This window comes from Lepeophtheirus salmonis, chromosome 1 (genome assembly GCF_016086655.4).
Source record: "Lepeophtheirus salmonis chromosome 1, UVic_Lsal_1.4, whole genome shotgun sequence".
NCBI classification, from domain to species: Eukaryota; Metazoa; Arthropoda; class Copepoda; order Siphonostomatoida; family Caligidae; genus Lepeophtheirus; species Lepeophtheirus salmonis.
In genome coordinates this window covers 10,840,204-10,856,429 of record NC_052131.2, presented here as the reverse complement: position 1 = coordinate 10,856,429, position 16,226 = coordinate 10,840,204, and the positions used below count along the sequence as shown (strand labels likewise).

The 16,226-nt window shown below is 30.7% G+C and overlaps 1 protein-coding gene across 1 annotated transcript in view; it reads left to right on the top strand.

Moving 5' to 3' along the window:
• The window catches only part of LOC121116773 (allatostatin-A receptor-like), a 59,199-nt gene extending 44,993 nt beyond the window's left edge, over positions 1-14,206 (top strand). The window contains exons 4-7 of the mRNA XM_040711061.2: positions 4,460-4,568; positions 9,541-9,706; positions 11,871-12,258; positions 12,330-14,206. Of these exons, the coding sequence (XP_040566995.1) occupies positions 4,460-4,568; positions 9,541-9,706; positions 11,871-12,258; positions 12,330-12,717 (1,051 nt within the window). The 3' untranslated portion in view covers positions 12,718-14,206. The remainder of the gene's footprint in view (positions 1-4,459; positions 4,569-9,540; positions 9,707-11,870; positions 12,259-12,329) is intronic.
• Positions 14,207-16,226: the final 2,020 nt, after the last annotated feature.

The following is a 16,226-nucleotide window of genomic DNA, read 5'->3' as shown; positions in this document are numbered from 1 at the left end:
AAAAAATTGATAAGGGAATAGGCATCAATATCCTTTGTTAGTAATTATTATATATTTTGATGTAAAAAAGTTATTATGTTTTACCAAAAAAAATATACTAATTTAGTTTTATGTTTAACAATAATAAATCTCTATTAAATAATAAACATGAAATAATCAAACAAGAAACTATCATTCTAAGATGACACCCATTTAATTTAATTCTGATCTTAAATACAAGGACACGCTACATTTTCATTTCATTATTTCGATGACATAACTTGTTTTTGACTTTTTTATAAGTATTGTTTTCCTTGTATATCAGATATTCAATATATATTTTTATCGGTAGTTTATAATTAAAAACCATTACCAACACAAAAATATCTTATGGTTTTTTAAGCCTTTTCTACAAAAAAAAAAAAAAAAAAAAAAAAATTACAATATAGAGCAGTTGATTTGTTAACTTATTTTGTATGCCACTTTCGACCTATCAAAATCACACTCTTTCTGCTATTTACAATCCAAGCCTTATTTAAAACCACTTTATATATTTAGAAAGTTGGTTATTTTCTATCACTTGTTTTTAACGAGCGTGTTCCTAACAATTACATTGATTGTGCATATATTTGTGAGATCTTGTTATAAAATCAAATTAAAAATATCTTCTACGTGTCCAAATACACTAATAGGAGTTTTTCTTCTTGAAATAATATGATACATTACAATGATGATTCATAGTACAGAGTAATCATTAAATCGCTAGAACATAAAGGATTCGGTTTTGTGTTACATCATTCCAAATTACTTTTAGAGTCTAACTACCTATAACTTTGATCTATAAAAATGACTTTTTTATACTTATAACCAATTAACTTAAGAGATTTACTCTATTCATTAATTTTTTTCAACATATTTTTAAGTCCACTCGAGTTGTTCCGATTTTTTAAATATATTTAATCACTGATTAAGTATTCAAAAGTTGGGATAGAGACCTGTCAACAAAAAATTTCAAAAACTCTTAAGTTTAGTATTCTGGTACAGAAATAATTGTCGGTTTTTTTTCTTATAAAAGAAAACATGTATTCTTTTTCTTGAGGGGGGAGTCAATTTATTTGCTTTCAAAAGTTTATGTCACTTACTACCAGTACAAGTACTTGGTCTAATATCAGTTTTGTATAGTAGGCTTTTAGATGCATTGTATGAAATACTAGCTTAGAAGCTGATAGGTCCAATGATTACTTATTATTATAAAACTGCTGTTTAAAAATAAGTAATATAATAAAAATCATAGTCAACTGCTTCAGCTCCCTTAATTTCCAATTTATAACATTCAGCTACCATATTTTAAAATTTTAATATAACGATAATGGCGAAAAAAAAATTAAGACAATATTAATTCCAGGCTGAGCCCCTAATTAATGTTAAGATATTAATTAATTTATCAATCAGCAAGACTCCCCAGGTCCATTAATAAATTAAACTATTCAGTGTACTACGATATTTATTATATTACTTATTTGGAAGCACAGTTATAAATTAATAAGCATTCATTGGAACACAGCCTATTCCATATCTTCTTCTCCACTGCTTTGCTCTTCTCAGTTTCTCCTCCTTTGCATCCACGATAAATGTACCTATCAACCTCTAAACCGGTATATTGTGACAATATTTGAACAATCTGTTTCTTGGCATCCCTATTGTCCGGATAAATTGAAGAATGTCCCAATATACAATTCTACCACCTAATACCTATTAGAAACATGCATGTTGTAATGTTTGACTCATTGAGAACATCACTTCTCCCTATTTTATACAGGGTCTGCAAAAAATTCTATTAAAGTACTGATGCTATAAATGTTTACATAATTGTCATATAATCATAGACATAGGTAGACACAAATTTCAAAAACATGTGCCATAACTTTCCTTCGAAATGGTTACCCTTAGCCTTGACCATAGCCCAAAGTCTCTCTGGAAATGACTTGCATACTCCACGCACCATGTCCACGGGGATGGAGTCCCAGGCAGCCACAAGTTTGGCCTTCAGGTCGTCCAAATTCTGGTACCCAAGGAGTAATCTATGACGTTTAGGTCGAGGCTGGAGTGGACTAGACAGTCTTATCCCACTCAAATTGGCCTCTCATCACTGCTGTGTCTCTTTGGATGTGTGGGAGGAGGCACCATCCTGTTGGTAGGTCTAAGGCTCATTCTCAAAGTGATGTCGGACCCTTAGAACAAAACCTTCCTCCACGATGGTGCTGATGTACTTCTTGGTATTTATCTTCACTCAAACCGGCACAAGCACCCAGGGGGACTTTCCGGTCTTAGTCACGGCCGTCAAAACCATCACAGACTGTGCCTTCTGAACTCTGTTGACTTCATGGTCCCCCAGTTCAACTTTTTTGGCCATAATCCGATCCTTTAGGGGTTAAAAGCCTATTCCGCAGTGAAAATCTTCTCATGACTGAGCACAATGATGGGAGCCGTTCCACCCCCAGCTTCTGAAGAATGGCATAGCTTCTGTTAAGTCTTTTAGCCTGGACTTTACTTGACAGATACTGTTTCTTCTTCAATTAGTAGGGATACATCGCAAAGTCATCTTGGATAATGTTTCTCATTGTTGTTGCACCCATATTGAAATCCTTGGGCATCTTGGTGAGGTTCCTCCTGGGATTTCTAGCAATCCTTTACGTCACGACTCCGGGCGTGGTCTCTACTTGATAGATGGAGTCTCCTCGTATATCTGAATGGTTCACTTAATTAGTATGGGGTTGACCTCCAGGGTCTTCAGGTTCGTCATGATGGTTGGTCGAAATTTTCACTTCAGTTACTCCTTTATTATAGCCTCTTTTTTGGCTTGTATAGGGGTTAACAGAAATGTTATTTTGATCTAATTTCGACCGAACTAGAGTTTAAACATAATATCCCCTAACATCACATATAATTATATTATATAAAATTAGTTTAACAGGACATTTCGTGGACCCTGTATGTATTAATGTAACTACCTTGTCTTTTTAATTTACAAATAAAGTGACGATTTTTATAAATCCCACCATTATTCATTACTCCATGAATTTTCCACTATTCTGTTATTTTTTTTTTTTTTTTTTTTGCTTATAAAAAATTCATTAGAATACTAATTTCTTAGTCTTTAAGACCTTAGAACTCAGAGTTGAATTGAGCTAGAGATCCAAACGTTCATTCTACAAGCTAGTCTACTCTCAAAAAATCACATACTAAATTTTAGTCAAATCTGTTTATCGACCGAAAATTTATTATAATTTTACCCATATCTATATATTTGTGTGAGGAACAAACATAAACAAAATCAGAAACAGGAAAACAGGATACAAATTGATATTTTTAAGCCAACAACCAGAAGAATATTGATATACAAATAATTGTCGGTAATTCGAAAAAGTGAATCAAAAAAGTATTTAAAATAAATAAAAGTGTGTTCGTTAAGGATATTGATTTTCGTATGGAACACAATTATTAAAGTATATTACTAATATACTTATACTTGTAAATCTTCAGCCTTTTTTTAGTGTGCGAGTTTTTTTATTTTTTTTTTTTGTTAGAAACCTGAATAGTGTTTTTACTTTCCAAAGTTGTTTAGATTTGTTAATTCTTAAAGAAAGAACATCTAAGTATAAAGTGTATCCACGTTTGTGTGTACTCATAACTGACGGAGAGTGACGTGAGAGTTTCTTGGAGTGTAAAATGTAAGTCTTTTTTGGCCTTGGAGTATATTTGAGGTAATTTCTGCCTATATCCTTGTTTGATACGGAGTAAAACTTGTTTTCATTTCCTTCTTTTCATATATACATATAGCTCGTTTAGGTATACGCCATGAAAGATAAGCTGGACATCTCCAAAACACTCTCTAAATAGTCAGAACTAAAATGTTGATTTCAGTTTTTAGGATATATTTTCTACAACTCTTCATTTTAGGTCAGAGACAAAAGGTTAATTTTTGGTGGAGCAACGGTGAAAGTATAAATATGCATTATTGTTTATGGACCCTTCCCTATTCTCTGTATTGATGTTCGTGTATTTTGTGGAGTATGATTTCATAGTTCTACATCCCCTTTTTGCCAGGTACTCCACCAAAAATCGACCTAAAGACATAACGACAAACAATACGGACAATTAAGAAGAGTCCGTAGGGCAATGAGGCATAGTTCTACCGTTTGCTACACCAAAAATTGAGCTAATGATTATAAACTCAAAAAATATATTTCGAGAATTTTTTAAACACATCAAATAATTAAGAGGAGAGTAGTATCATGAGAATTATGAAAAATATATTTTTTATAGATGATGAAAACAGTTACAGACTGGAGTAATTCTGAGTGATGTAATTGAATAAGAAATATATTAATAAATGTTAGCCAAATTATAAATTTTAATATATTTTAAATGTAAAATACATTTATAAGCAATATCTAAACATTAATTATGTCCATTTCAGATTAACATGGTGTCAAGCAGTACAGTATATGATCTATGTTACTTCATACGTCAGCATATACACTCTGATCCTCATGTCTCTGGACCGATTTTTGGCTGTTGTTTATCCCGTAAGTATGCTTTTATAGTATAAAAGTGGGTTACTACATCTATCATGCGTGTACATTCTACAGTCTACACATATATACAGAAAAGATCTCAGAAACGAAGCTTTATTGGTTTTTAAAAAAATTATATAACGTAGACTTTCCATATGTCTTAGTTTTTTGGTTGTCAAATATAAAATAATTTGAATTCACAATACTGTGTATGCACTCTGCATGTATTGAATTAAACAATAACTGAATTTGGAAGTAATATTAAGTGCAGGTATGCTAAAAACACTTGAAAATCAACATGACAATCCTAACAATTTGAAAAATGGTTAGGAGAAGAGCAGGTTACCTAATATGGCATTTCATTATATTAGCTGTGAGCACCTTTGAGATAAAGGAAATAAATACAAATCCCACTCCGTGTCTTGCAATGATTTAAACAGGAATTACCCAATTTTACTCTGAATCCATAGGGACTTACATATATAGCAAGGGTTTTAAATACTAAACACTTTGTAGTGTACATGTTTTTAAGTTGTTGCCAACTTGAAAAATGTGTTTTTTTATTATTTGAAAATGATATCATTGTTATTCAATTTTTATTTCTCCAATAATGAGATAAAAAATTAATCAAAATACATTATGATTGGAAAAATGACAATATGGGACTATAAACATTCATAATGTTTTTTAGGTATAAGCACCATTATTTTGGTTTTAAGGATCTATTATGGTGTCCCTGTAATATGCACTTAAAATTCGGATAAACTTAAAGACGTATTTTTTACAATATGTATAGAAAATAGTTTAAAAAAAATATGATTAACCATATACATATATACTGAGTAGTAATAAAGTATCTTACCACCTCTATAACTGTATTTTCGAGAGGTGTAGAGAGCTTCAATCATAAAGGTAAGCAAATTAGTAAAACGCAAATGTTGTTATATTTCCAACAAAATACTGCAAACAAAGCTGGAAACAAAAATATTGGAGATTGCAAGTTTGATCAGTGGTGACCATGACACCTTAGACATCGTTGTATTGTTACGGGTCAACTGTCACACCATCTACGGCGTTTGCAAGAGCCTGAAAGATGGGCCCAGCCTCCAAGATCGTCTTTGAAGCGAGGCCAATCAAATTAATCCTGCATGTCAATGACAGAATTATAAGAAAAATTTATGCCTAGACCAGTTTACCGTTTCAAAGATAGTCAAGTCTGCTAGGGAGAAGTTGCAGAGATTTGAATAGAGGCAATTCTTGATCCAGAAGCATCAAAAATTATATATAGAATGTTGTAGGAGTTTTTTTAATTACTTCTAAATTAAGTTTTGATCAACCCGAGAGACGGATGTCAACCCACTTAGCTACATCATTTGGTAGCAAGGGAAATCAAAATCTTGCCAAGCCCACTATAGCAACATTGCAACATCAAATCCTCTGTGAATAAGGAGAGGATGAAAATAACCAACAGCTACATCTCACAAGTGTGAGCGGTCTTCTGGTCCCGCTTAGAGGCTCTCATTGCCATCAATTGCAATCAAGATAACAAAGAAAGGTTCTGTGTATAAATATTGAATACATGTCTATTTGATTTCTACTATGTATGAGTTCATTTGTCTTCATCCAGATTAAAATGAAGTACAGCATACAAGGTGGTGTAAATTTTATTCAATAACCGGTAGATCTAAAATCATCCTATTATTTAATTTGATCACCATTATCAGCAATCATTCACTCAATATGAGGAAATAAAACTTAAAGGTATTTTCCATATCCACGGGAATTATGTAAGCCAACGACACTGTCAACAACAAGGACAAACACTTATAACTCTCTATCACATTCTCAATGTTACTATTCGTCCTTCATGAGCACCTGCACTAGTGATTATTAATATTAAAATGATGTCTCCCTTCTTTTTTTAAAAGCCCAATGGCCCTATCTATATTCTTAATTGTGACAAAAAAATTATATACATATTAACATGTATAAGGAAACAAAAAATGAACAATCCTTAAGCTTATCTAACATGGGTAAAGAACAAAATATAAAAACAAGACAAAGCGATACTTACAATAAATTAGATGTCCTGCTTTTTTTTTTTTTTTCAAGAATTAATTAATAACAGCTTTGGAAAATAAAAAAATTGTTCAAGTAGTGAAGAAGATGCATAGAGACAAAGTATGTACATCAGTCAATATTTTTTCCATCAAACCAGGCAGGCTTGACGTAAAAAAGATTAATTTTTATTTATCCTTGTCTTAAATGTCCGATGGAGGGAACTTTATCTAGTCATTCTATTGTATTTGTAAGATCTACAAGGTAAGGCAGCAAAACATGGACTCGAGAAATCGATTTAGAAATGCATCCATAATTTTATATTTTCAATAATAGCTAAATAAATAATGTTAACAAAACATGTAAATAAGGTTTTTGCAAAGCTTTTTTACCTCAATATGACCACCTTCATTATCAATCACAGCCTTTACACGTTGCCTGAAGGTCATGCGGGAGTTGACGACAAACTCATCTAACAAGTTATTCCATGCAACCACTATGGAGGACTTCGGTGGGTCAACATTTGGGTTTGAGGTCCTGTTGGTTTCACATATAGAAGACTCCAGTAGGTTTCAATTTTGGAAGGAAGGGGGCCTTATCTCTTTGGACCACAATCGAGCCATGTTATTTGTGCAGAACTTTTGGACCATGGCGGACGTATAAGATGAGGTGCCGTTCTGAGTCCACACGTAGGTACCCTCCAGATAGTAAGTCTTCAGCAATGGCAAGATGGTGTACATAAGCACCTTATAATTAGCCTTCTGGCCGATTTTCTGTCCAGCCTTGAAAAGAACGGAGGCATCTTCTTTCCATCGAAGGTCACAACACCAAGAACCATTGTTTGGGCTGGATATTTGGTGTGGTAAACTCCTTCGATTTTTCAGTATTGACCCATTTGTCTTGATCCATGTGAGGATTTTTTGCGCCTCTCGAGCCTCCTGGCTTTCATGTCCCTCTGTCCAAAGGTGACGTGGGATACTTGTAAAAGAAAATAATCCCCAATTGTACTTTTAAGCTCTCCTGATGGTCCTAGGAGCCACATAGAAGTTGTTGGTTTGGTGAATTACCGACTTAATGGAGTCCTTCTTTATTTTCTTCTCCAAACATAACAAGAACTTTGTATTCCTCTTTAAATTATGCCCTCACCCTCCTTACATCCTTGAGAGGTCTCCTTCATTTTTTTCATCTTGGCCTACTTAAAAACCCGGCTCTAAATATATAGCATTTTAAAGCGTTCAATTCGTCCTTTTATTGCCAACCGAAGCAGTATTTTTTATATTCTAAAGTTGCTATCATTATTTTTGAGGAGAAAAAATGTATGAATTGTACATATAAAATGTAACCAAAAAGGGGCATGCTCATGTATAAAGGGAGTAAAGCTCAGGAGTTCTGGGGAGTTTTAAGTGAAAGTTCCTATGGGGCTCAGTGTTCAGATCCTCAGTATTGAGGATTGAAAACGGAATCATTCTTCCATATGCCTTGATTGATACGGAGTGTGACTTGAATTGATTTCCTTCATCTCACACCTGTTTCCAGCTAGTTTAATGAAACATAATGACAGCTAGGCTGCTCTTCTCTCAATATTCTTCAAATTGTTAGGTAACCCTGTAAATGTTATGTTTCTTTTTTATTTTCATACTGAAAAACAACTGACGGTATCAACAATTCATAGACCGGTCTAGGATTTTCAGACTGAAGCTCAACATTAGTAAACCGTCATTTTAGAGACTTAAATAGTCAATGTTATTGAATATTATTTAGATATTGTTTTTAAATTTCAAACTGAAATGAAATGTTGTTTTTATCTCCTGCAACTATTCTTGAATACAAAGACAGTTGCAACAATTGACGAGCCGTATTCAAATGTTATTCATAAAAAGATTAAAAATTGGTAAAACTTTTAATAGTATTTTGTGTTAAAATTTGTTAAATATAGTCAAACCAGCTGCAAATAATAGAGGCAAAAATAAAAAAATGTAGCAACTATCTCTGGTATGCCCTATTCAACGTCGATATGATATGTATATTTAAGTGTATTCAATCAATTGGTATATATATTTATATTTAAAATCCATATGTTCATCAATTTATTTTTATAAAAATTTGCTAAAAATAATTATGTAAAAACCAAAAAAACTTCATTTTCCACACACTGTTGAAAAATGGTATTGAAAAGTTTTGTTTGTAATTGTACTCAAAAAAGAATGGCAAGACCGTATTTCACTATCTTTTATATAAAGTATAAAAAAAATTTAAATGAGAAACCAAATTTTTGGAATTTGTAGATTAATTAGTTCATAATATACTAACCGAACCCGACGGCTTCACTTGTCCTATATTTTTTATTAACTTTTTTAAACCTTCAATTATTTGAATCATATAAAAAAAAAAAAAAATTATTTTATAATTTTTCATAATGCATCGAGCATATATATCTTTTAGCCGTCTATAAATTCTATTATTATGCAGCTTTATGTTATAATTTTGTATTTAGGATCTTAAAAAAATTGTGTTGTAAAAGTTGGCCTTAAATGCATCCTAACTTTGGAATACACAAAAAAATTCAATGACCTATGGTTTTTATGTGGCGAATTATTTTTTTATTGAATGATGAAACCATCTAACTTGCTAAGTTTTGCCGTGGGTACCTCCCTCCCTAGACAAAAAGTAAACGAAAAAAGAATTTCAGATCTAGTGATGTCATATTTCCAACGAAAAACCTCAAATTTACGTCATTATTAAATGATAAAACGCCAAAATTGTATTAAAAGGTTAAATCAATAGATGTCCTAGCGCTTGTAGTTAAAAAGAAAAAGTAAATAAATATAATATAAGATAGTTTATTGGCCCTTATAAATGATGTTTTTTTATAAAAAAGTAATTTCAACTCTTTTTAATAAAATTATTTAATTATTTACTTTTTCAGGTCGTTTCTTTACCATTTCGCACTGTGGAAAATGCTGTTATGGCCATAATCACAACTTGGATCATAATTTCAACTGCTTCAAGCCCTATTTGGTTTTCTCATCATTTGCAAATTAAACCTAATGCAGATTTGAGGGATTCCAACACTACACTTTCAGAAAATTTAAGTAAGTATAAACTTGCTTATTCATGAATACTACTTATATAGAAGGTCATTAGCATATATATAGAATAAATAGCTTCAAATTTACATAAGATGGGATAAGGCCTTTACCTTTATATCATCAGCAAATTATCTCAACAAGATACAAAAATATTTATTTCAATAAAGATATAATCTACCACATCAAGTGGAGAAGGAAATATCTAGTTACGAATGAGATTTTTAAGTGATTTTGTCATGTCTTATATATTTATCACCATGAATATACGTTCTTTCCATTTCATCCACATACCATATAGGTTCAAGATTTTTCTGGTTCAAATTCCTTGGGATATATATGTTAACCTATTTATTTAAACGTCAATTTGAAATTATTTAAATCTTCTCTTTATTTTTAAACACAAAAACAGGCATTCATTGCTAAAGAGATATAGGGGGTTTTGTAACAATGAAAGTTAATTGCTTATAGAAAAGCATTACTGCAAGAAATAAGTTTTGAAAGAGCATCGCCTGTTGTCAAAAAAGTCATTTTGATTGTATAATAAGATAAATGATCAAGTTTTATCCTTATTAACTTCCTCTTGATAAATCGAAAGTTTAAATATTCTAAAAAAAAAAAAAATAATAATGCAAGGATGGGATTTCTTAAAATTTTATTCAACAAGTTGATATGCAATGGTGAAATAAAAACTTATTTGTGAAAAAACTTGGGTTTTTCACTTTGTCACTAGATTATCATTACTTATCTGGAAAAAATCATTCAGGAGAACAACAAATGGTCAAGCAAATTGGCTTTAATCGTGAAATGTTACTATCTGTGCTGCGAAATTGATTTTTTAAACGCAATTTTCTCTACAAGCAGGTATCAAATTTAAAAATAAAGCCAGATTTCGAAAGTTTGTTAGATTTTGATTTATTTTATTCAATAAAATCATCTAAAAAATCAATTAGATTCAGATTCGGCGAGTCTGGAGGCCAAAAGTCTTGTGAGACAATGTCGTCAAAAAAATTTAGAGCCATTTAATACCTTTTTTTTTGAGCCAAGTCCTCCTGCAATATGAAAAGCCTCCTATTGGCAACCATGGCAATCTAGGGATTCACCTCGGTCTCTAGTAAGTCCTTTGATCCTGAGGCCTTGGGGGAATACATCAGGAGGCATGAAGTGGCTTTCGAATATAATCACCCAAGCACCATGACGTGAGATGGGAACTTCGTTTATATGACGACAGAGACATTCTTCGATAGAAAGTCTACCAACTGTTGTTCTGGTTGTTGACATTTCGTTCCTGTCAAAAAATTCCCGTCCAAGAACAATGAAAGAATATTTCGATGAAATGGGTACTTGAGGCGGTTGAGGAGCTTTTTGGAGTACTTTAAGCTCTTTTCATAGCATTTTTTGTCAATATCGGGTCCTTTTTATCTTGTATGATTTAGCCTCAAATTCCTTTTTAACCTTGCAAATCAATGTGTCACTCAGTACAAGAGTTCGAACAACTGTTATGTTGTCACTCCCGGCGTTGGTTTCCAAGGAAGGCTTCCTGCCCTTCCCAATTATTTGGAACAATGTATTTGTCAATTGATTTCATGTTTTTCAAACTGGAGCATGTTTAAAAAAGCTATATAACAAAAAAAAATATACTGCCTAAGTGCCCGTGTTTGGCAAAGAGAGAGCGCCAAAGTCCTTAGAAAACCCGGTATTTTTGAATTCAAGTTTGACGCCTTTTGACATCTATTTATCTTAATAGGAATGACGTAGTTTTTTTAAATAACGTACAGTCATTTATAAGCAGGGATAAATCAAATAACAAAGAAATAAAAAATACATATCTATCATGAAAATAATGAAAGTGGAAACTCATAATAATAAATTATTATCAAACTAGAACAAAATAAAAAAGACTCATTTTCCTAATGGTTCATCTTTATTGACTCATTTATACAATTTACATATTGAATACCAAAAGAGCAATATCTATAAATAAAGACCAGCTTGTTAAATCATGTAGACTGCAAAGTTCCCTTTAATATGATATCCCTTGAATATTTCAAAAAAAAATAATCATGTGACATAAAACCTTTATAGGGGGAAACAAACCTGTTATTATTTATCTTATATATGTATACATTAAATACTTACAATCAATTACCTTATTTTTCTTTTCTTAAAGAGGATTATTTCACAGATGACGCAGATAGGGACAAATACTGGTGTCGTTTCTCAACAGAGGATTATTCCATTAGAGGTTTTTATATATCCTTTTTTGTTGCTGGATTTGCAATCCCTTTGGCTCTTATAAGCATTCTTTACTTGTTGCTACTCAAACGTCTTTGGAATCCAGCCATTGGTCACACAAATTTAAGCAAAGAGTCACTAAGAAACAAGAAAAGAGTTACAAAACTTGTTCTAATCGTTATAGTTGTTTTTGCTGTATGCTGGGCTCCAATTCAGCTTGTGCTCATTCTAAAAGCTCTGGATTTATTCGTAACAAATGGACCAGAAGACTATCATCGCATCATTATTCAGATATTGGCCCATGTGTTAGCCTATCTAAATGGGTGAGTTGTCTTTTATTCTTTATGTGATTATAATATTTACTTGAAAAGATTGAAAAACATGTTTTTTTTAGATGTATCAATCCAATTCTCTACGCATTCCTCTCAGATAACTTTCGTAAGGCGTTTTACGAACTCCTGCCCCGATATTTCTCTACAGATAGTCAAAGAAGACGAGCACGTGGATTGAACTATGAGCTCACAACTACTCGCAGTGCAAATCGTTCCGAATATAGACACCGTCGACAAAAGAAACGTTTGCCCACAGACTATTTACCTGAAGAATCCCCAGCTCTAGGAAACGGAAACAATGCAAATAAATCGGATGAAAATCTAATTAAAGGAGAGAGAAAACAAAAAGTTGCTATCCTCTCTGCAGCAGATGTTCAAACAGGGAATGGGGTCCAGGAGACCGGAGGAGTTGTTAGAAATTTGGATGGACTTTTATGTACTGATCTTTAAAGATGGAGACTTATTTAGTTTTGTTCTAATTGTTCCTCCCTCCTTTCTTGGTTTATAACTGTTAAGCTTACAAATTTAAGTATATTTTTAAAAAAAAAAATTAACGACTGATTACATTAATAAACAAACATTTGCCCTTGATGGATTTTAACTCGATAAATACGAAAATGACCCTTATAATTAGAAATTATTTTTTTTACAGCATCAAGGTAATTCAGTGTTATATTTCCCTAAATAAACAGAAAAGCATGAAATATAGTTTATAAATACAAATTTCGAGAATGAAAAATCAAATTTACAAATCCGAGCAAAATTTTCTATGTACAAACAATGACAAAAATGGAAATTCTAAATTTTAAAGTCTAAAACATTTCACATTTTTGAACAAAATGATAAAATCATAGTTTGTTCTACAGTGAAGACATCCATAAATTCCTATTTTAAAAAAGGATCTAAAAAACAATAATTTCTCAATAGTTATTATATAAAAGCAGAAAGGTCATAATTCCTTTTTCTCAAATTAAAAAAATATTAATCCATGGGGAAAACAAAGTTGAAATTTTGTTGATTAGTGTTATCTTTAAATTCATTCAGTTTCTAGATTTATAATTTTTATTTATACATGTATCCCTACATTGATGTTAATTTTATAAATGTTACCCAAATAATATATACATATGGGTTAAGTAAGTATCCGGAATCGGTCTGCATTTAGGTACTTATGTGAAGTATTTAGTCAAATCTGTGTTTTCTATGGCACAAAATAGCATTTTAGCAATAGTCGAATAAAATTATTATACATCAGTGACTAATTTCATCAAACAAATTCGAAAAATTTGAATCAAATTTGGATTCGTTAAATAATGGTAGTGATGTGTAGAACAGAATGGGCAATCTGTAGACACTAAAAGCTTATTATTTAAACCATTTTTCTAAAATTAAATTATCTACAGTGTTTATAATCTAACTAAATAACATAAAGTCGAAATGGGATGCAGTCCTACATGCCGATAGTATTGTATCGTTTTGTATTTTGGGAAAAAGGATTGCACACTTGAGTGGTTTGATTTTCGAATTTCGATTATTAGGGATAGTGTGGACAAAAGTATTGCTCTACGTGGTCATGTTTAGGTTTCAACTTTTACAAACTCTTTACTTATACAAAAAATAACATTAAATTTTATATAATTTGATAGAAATTTATTTAACCTTTTACAAGTATTTAATTTTTTTTTTCTAAAATTGTCCTATGGAATAAAAAGATTAAAAGATAAGGAAAATTTGGTAATCCACGTATAGTGTACATCATTTCTTTCTTTTTTTAAAAGTTCGGAAATGATGTCACATAAAAACGAAAAATTATAGACCGATATCGAAAGTACTTACTTTTCTTCAAGCATTGCAAATGTACAAATATATTTTATGTTCAGTTATAATAAAAACAATATAAATGTAATATTTTGAAATACAACTTATTCTTTCAATTAAAGGTTCTTCGAAAAATATCATTTGTCTATACTTCTAACATTGTTTGTATCAATAAATAATCCCTACAACAACTGGCCTCATATATGCAAATTAATCAAGTAAAATTTGTGTATCCCTTGGTCTGTGAAGAACTCATTTTTGATCGTGCAATTAGTATTTTAGAACTGTGTGTCTACTTTATCTAAGAAATAACAGAGTAGCAAGGAGTGAGTGTTGCTAAAGCTCAGTGCGTCACATTTCACAAAAATAAATCTTAATCAGTTATATGTTGGATGATAAAGATTTCAATGTAAAAAGGCTTTATTCAGCTTGTGCCTGGGAATTGTTAATGAAACTTTGGAAAAAGTGTTATTGTCTTACAACTTGTACTATTTTAGAATTTTGATAAAGTTGAGCTTGGTAAAATTCGTTCATAATTCATAGGGACACACTGTATATCTTAATTCAAGACAGAAGTACTGAGAAGTTTGCTTTAAAATAAGGTCTTTAGAATCTATGATTTCAATTTTTAATAATGATTTTGAGTTTTACAAATTATATTTTGTGAATTATATATATATATATTTTTTTAATTTTACATAAAATAATTATAGCTATCAAATAAATGCTTAAATTAAAACATGGGCAAAATTAGGCATAGTTACAAAAAAAGTAAAAAAAATCCAATTGACTACGCGATGAACATTGATATCGAAGGTGTTAAAAAACTCTGTGTTATAGTTTAAAAACTAACTGCAAGCAATGCCAAAAACTCCAGCTATTCCTTATGTATATATATTGTGGCTTGTCAAGACAAAAGAAAGCTGGAATTATTTTTTCGCTAAATTGAGTGTGAATTACATTTGTATTTTTGACAAATTATCTGCCATTTATTTCAACAAATTTATTAAATTTAGGTTGTAATCTGTAATTATTTTTTTTTTTTCATATCTTAACTCATCCTACAGGTTTGAATATAAACCTTATACTTGATTTTTAAATATGAACTATGATGAACTATTGGCCTATATGTGTATATAAAGTAAAAAAAATAATTTGCATTTTCCGTTTTTCTTGTTCAAGATGGTTTTTATGTTGAAGCACCATATATTTATGCTTGATAAATTAATTATATTATTTGAACTGTATATTTTTTGGAGCAAGTTGGCTCAAAAATAGTCGATTATTAGAATTTATATTACAGAGAAATGCAATTAGCTATGTTATGAAATTTTCAATTTTGTAAAATTTACTAGATCTTAAAATTACTTCTACAAGCTAAATAATAAGCCAAAGAGTACAAATGATCCAAAGCTAGCTCACTTTACACTTTTTTTGGTTGTGACCATATTTGAGGTTGAATGATTGGCTGTGTAAAATATGTTGAAAACCTTTGTGTTAACAAATTATACCGAGTAATGCCGTGTATTACTGCTAGTATTTTCATATTACATACTTACAAAGATTGTATTTTTTTTATTGATAAAGATAAAATGTAAAAATATTTATGTATACATATGTATATTCAAAAAATTTGGATGGATTTAGATAAAATAAAAGTTTTTTATCCAACATATAAGGAAATATAAAATATTAATATTATGATAAATTCCTTTTTTTTTCCTCGAAAATGATGTTAAAACAAAGACGAAAAGTGTGTGTAAAAATAAATTTTAACACTTGAAAATATTAAAGTATATCTTTTATTTGATATATGATAGAATTTTAGCATTAAGTTAGCAAATATCCTCTGTTTTAAACTTAGTATTATATAACGTCACTTGAAACTCAGACAAAATAAATTCAAATATAAATTGTTTAAATTTGATAATTTTTTAAATATTTCATCCATTTTGTATTCGTAAATATCAATTTAAATGTAAAAAATAGTTATACTAGTTCTAACCATGGAAAAAAAATAACCCTTTTAAACCTGTAAGGAATTTGAAACTTTTTTTTAACGTTGACTTTTTTAGGCTTTTAAAATCATACTAGCATTATTCAAATAAATTTATAAACTTTAGCTCATCCTGTCGGCCAAG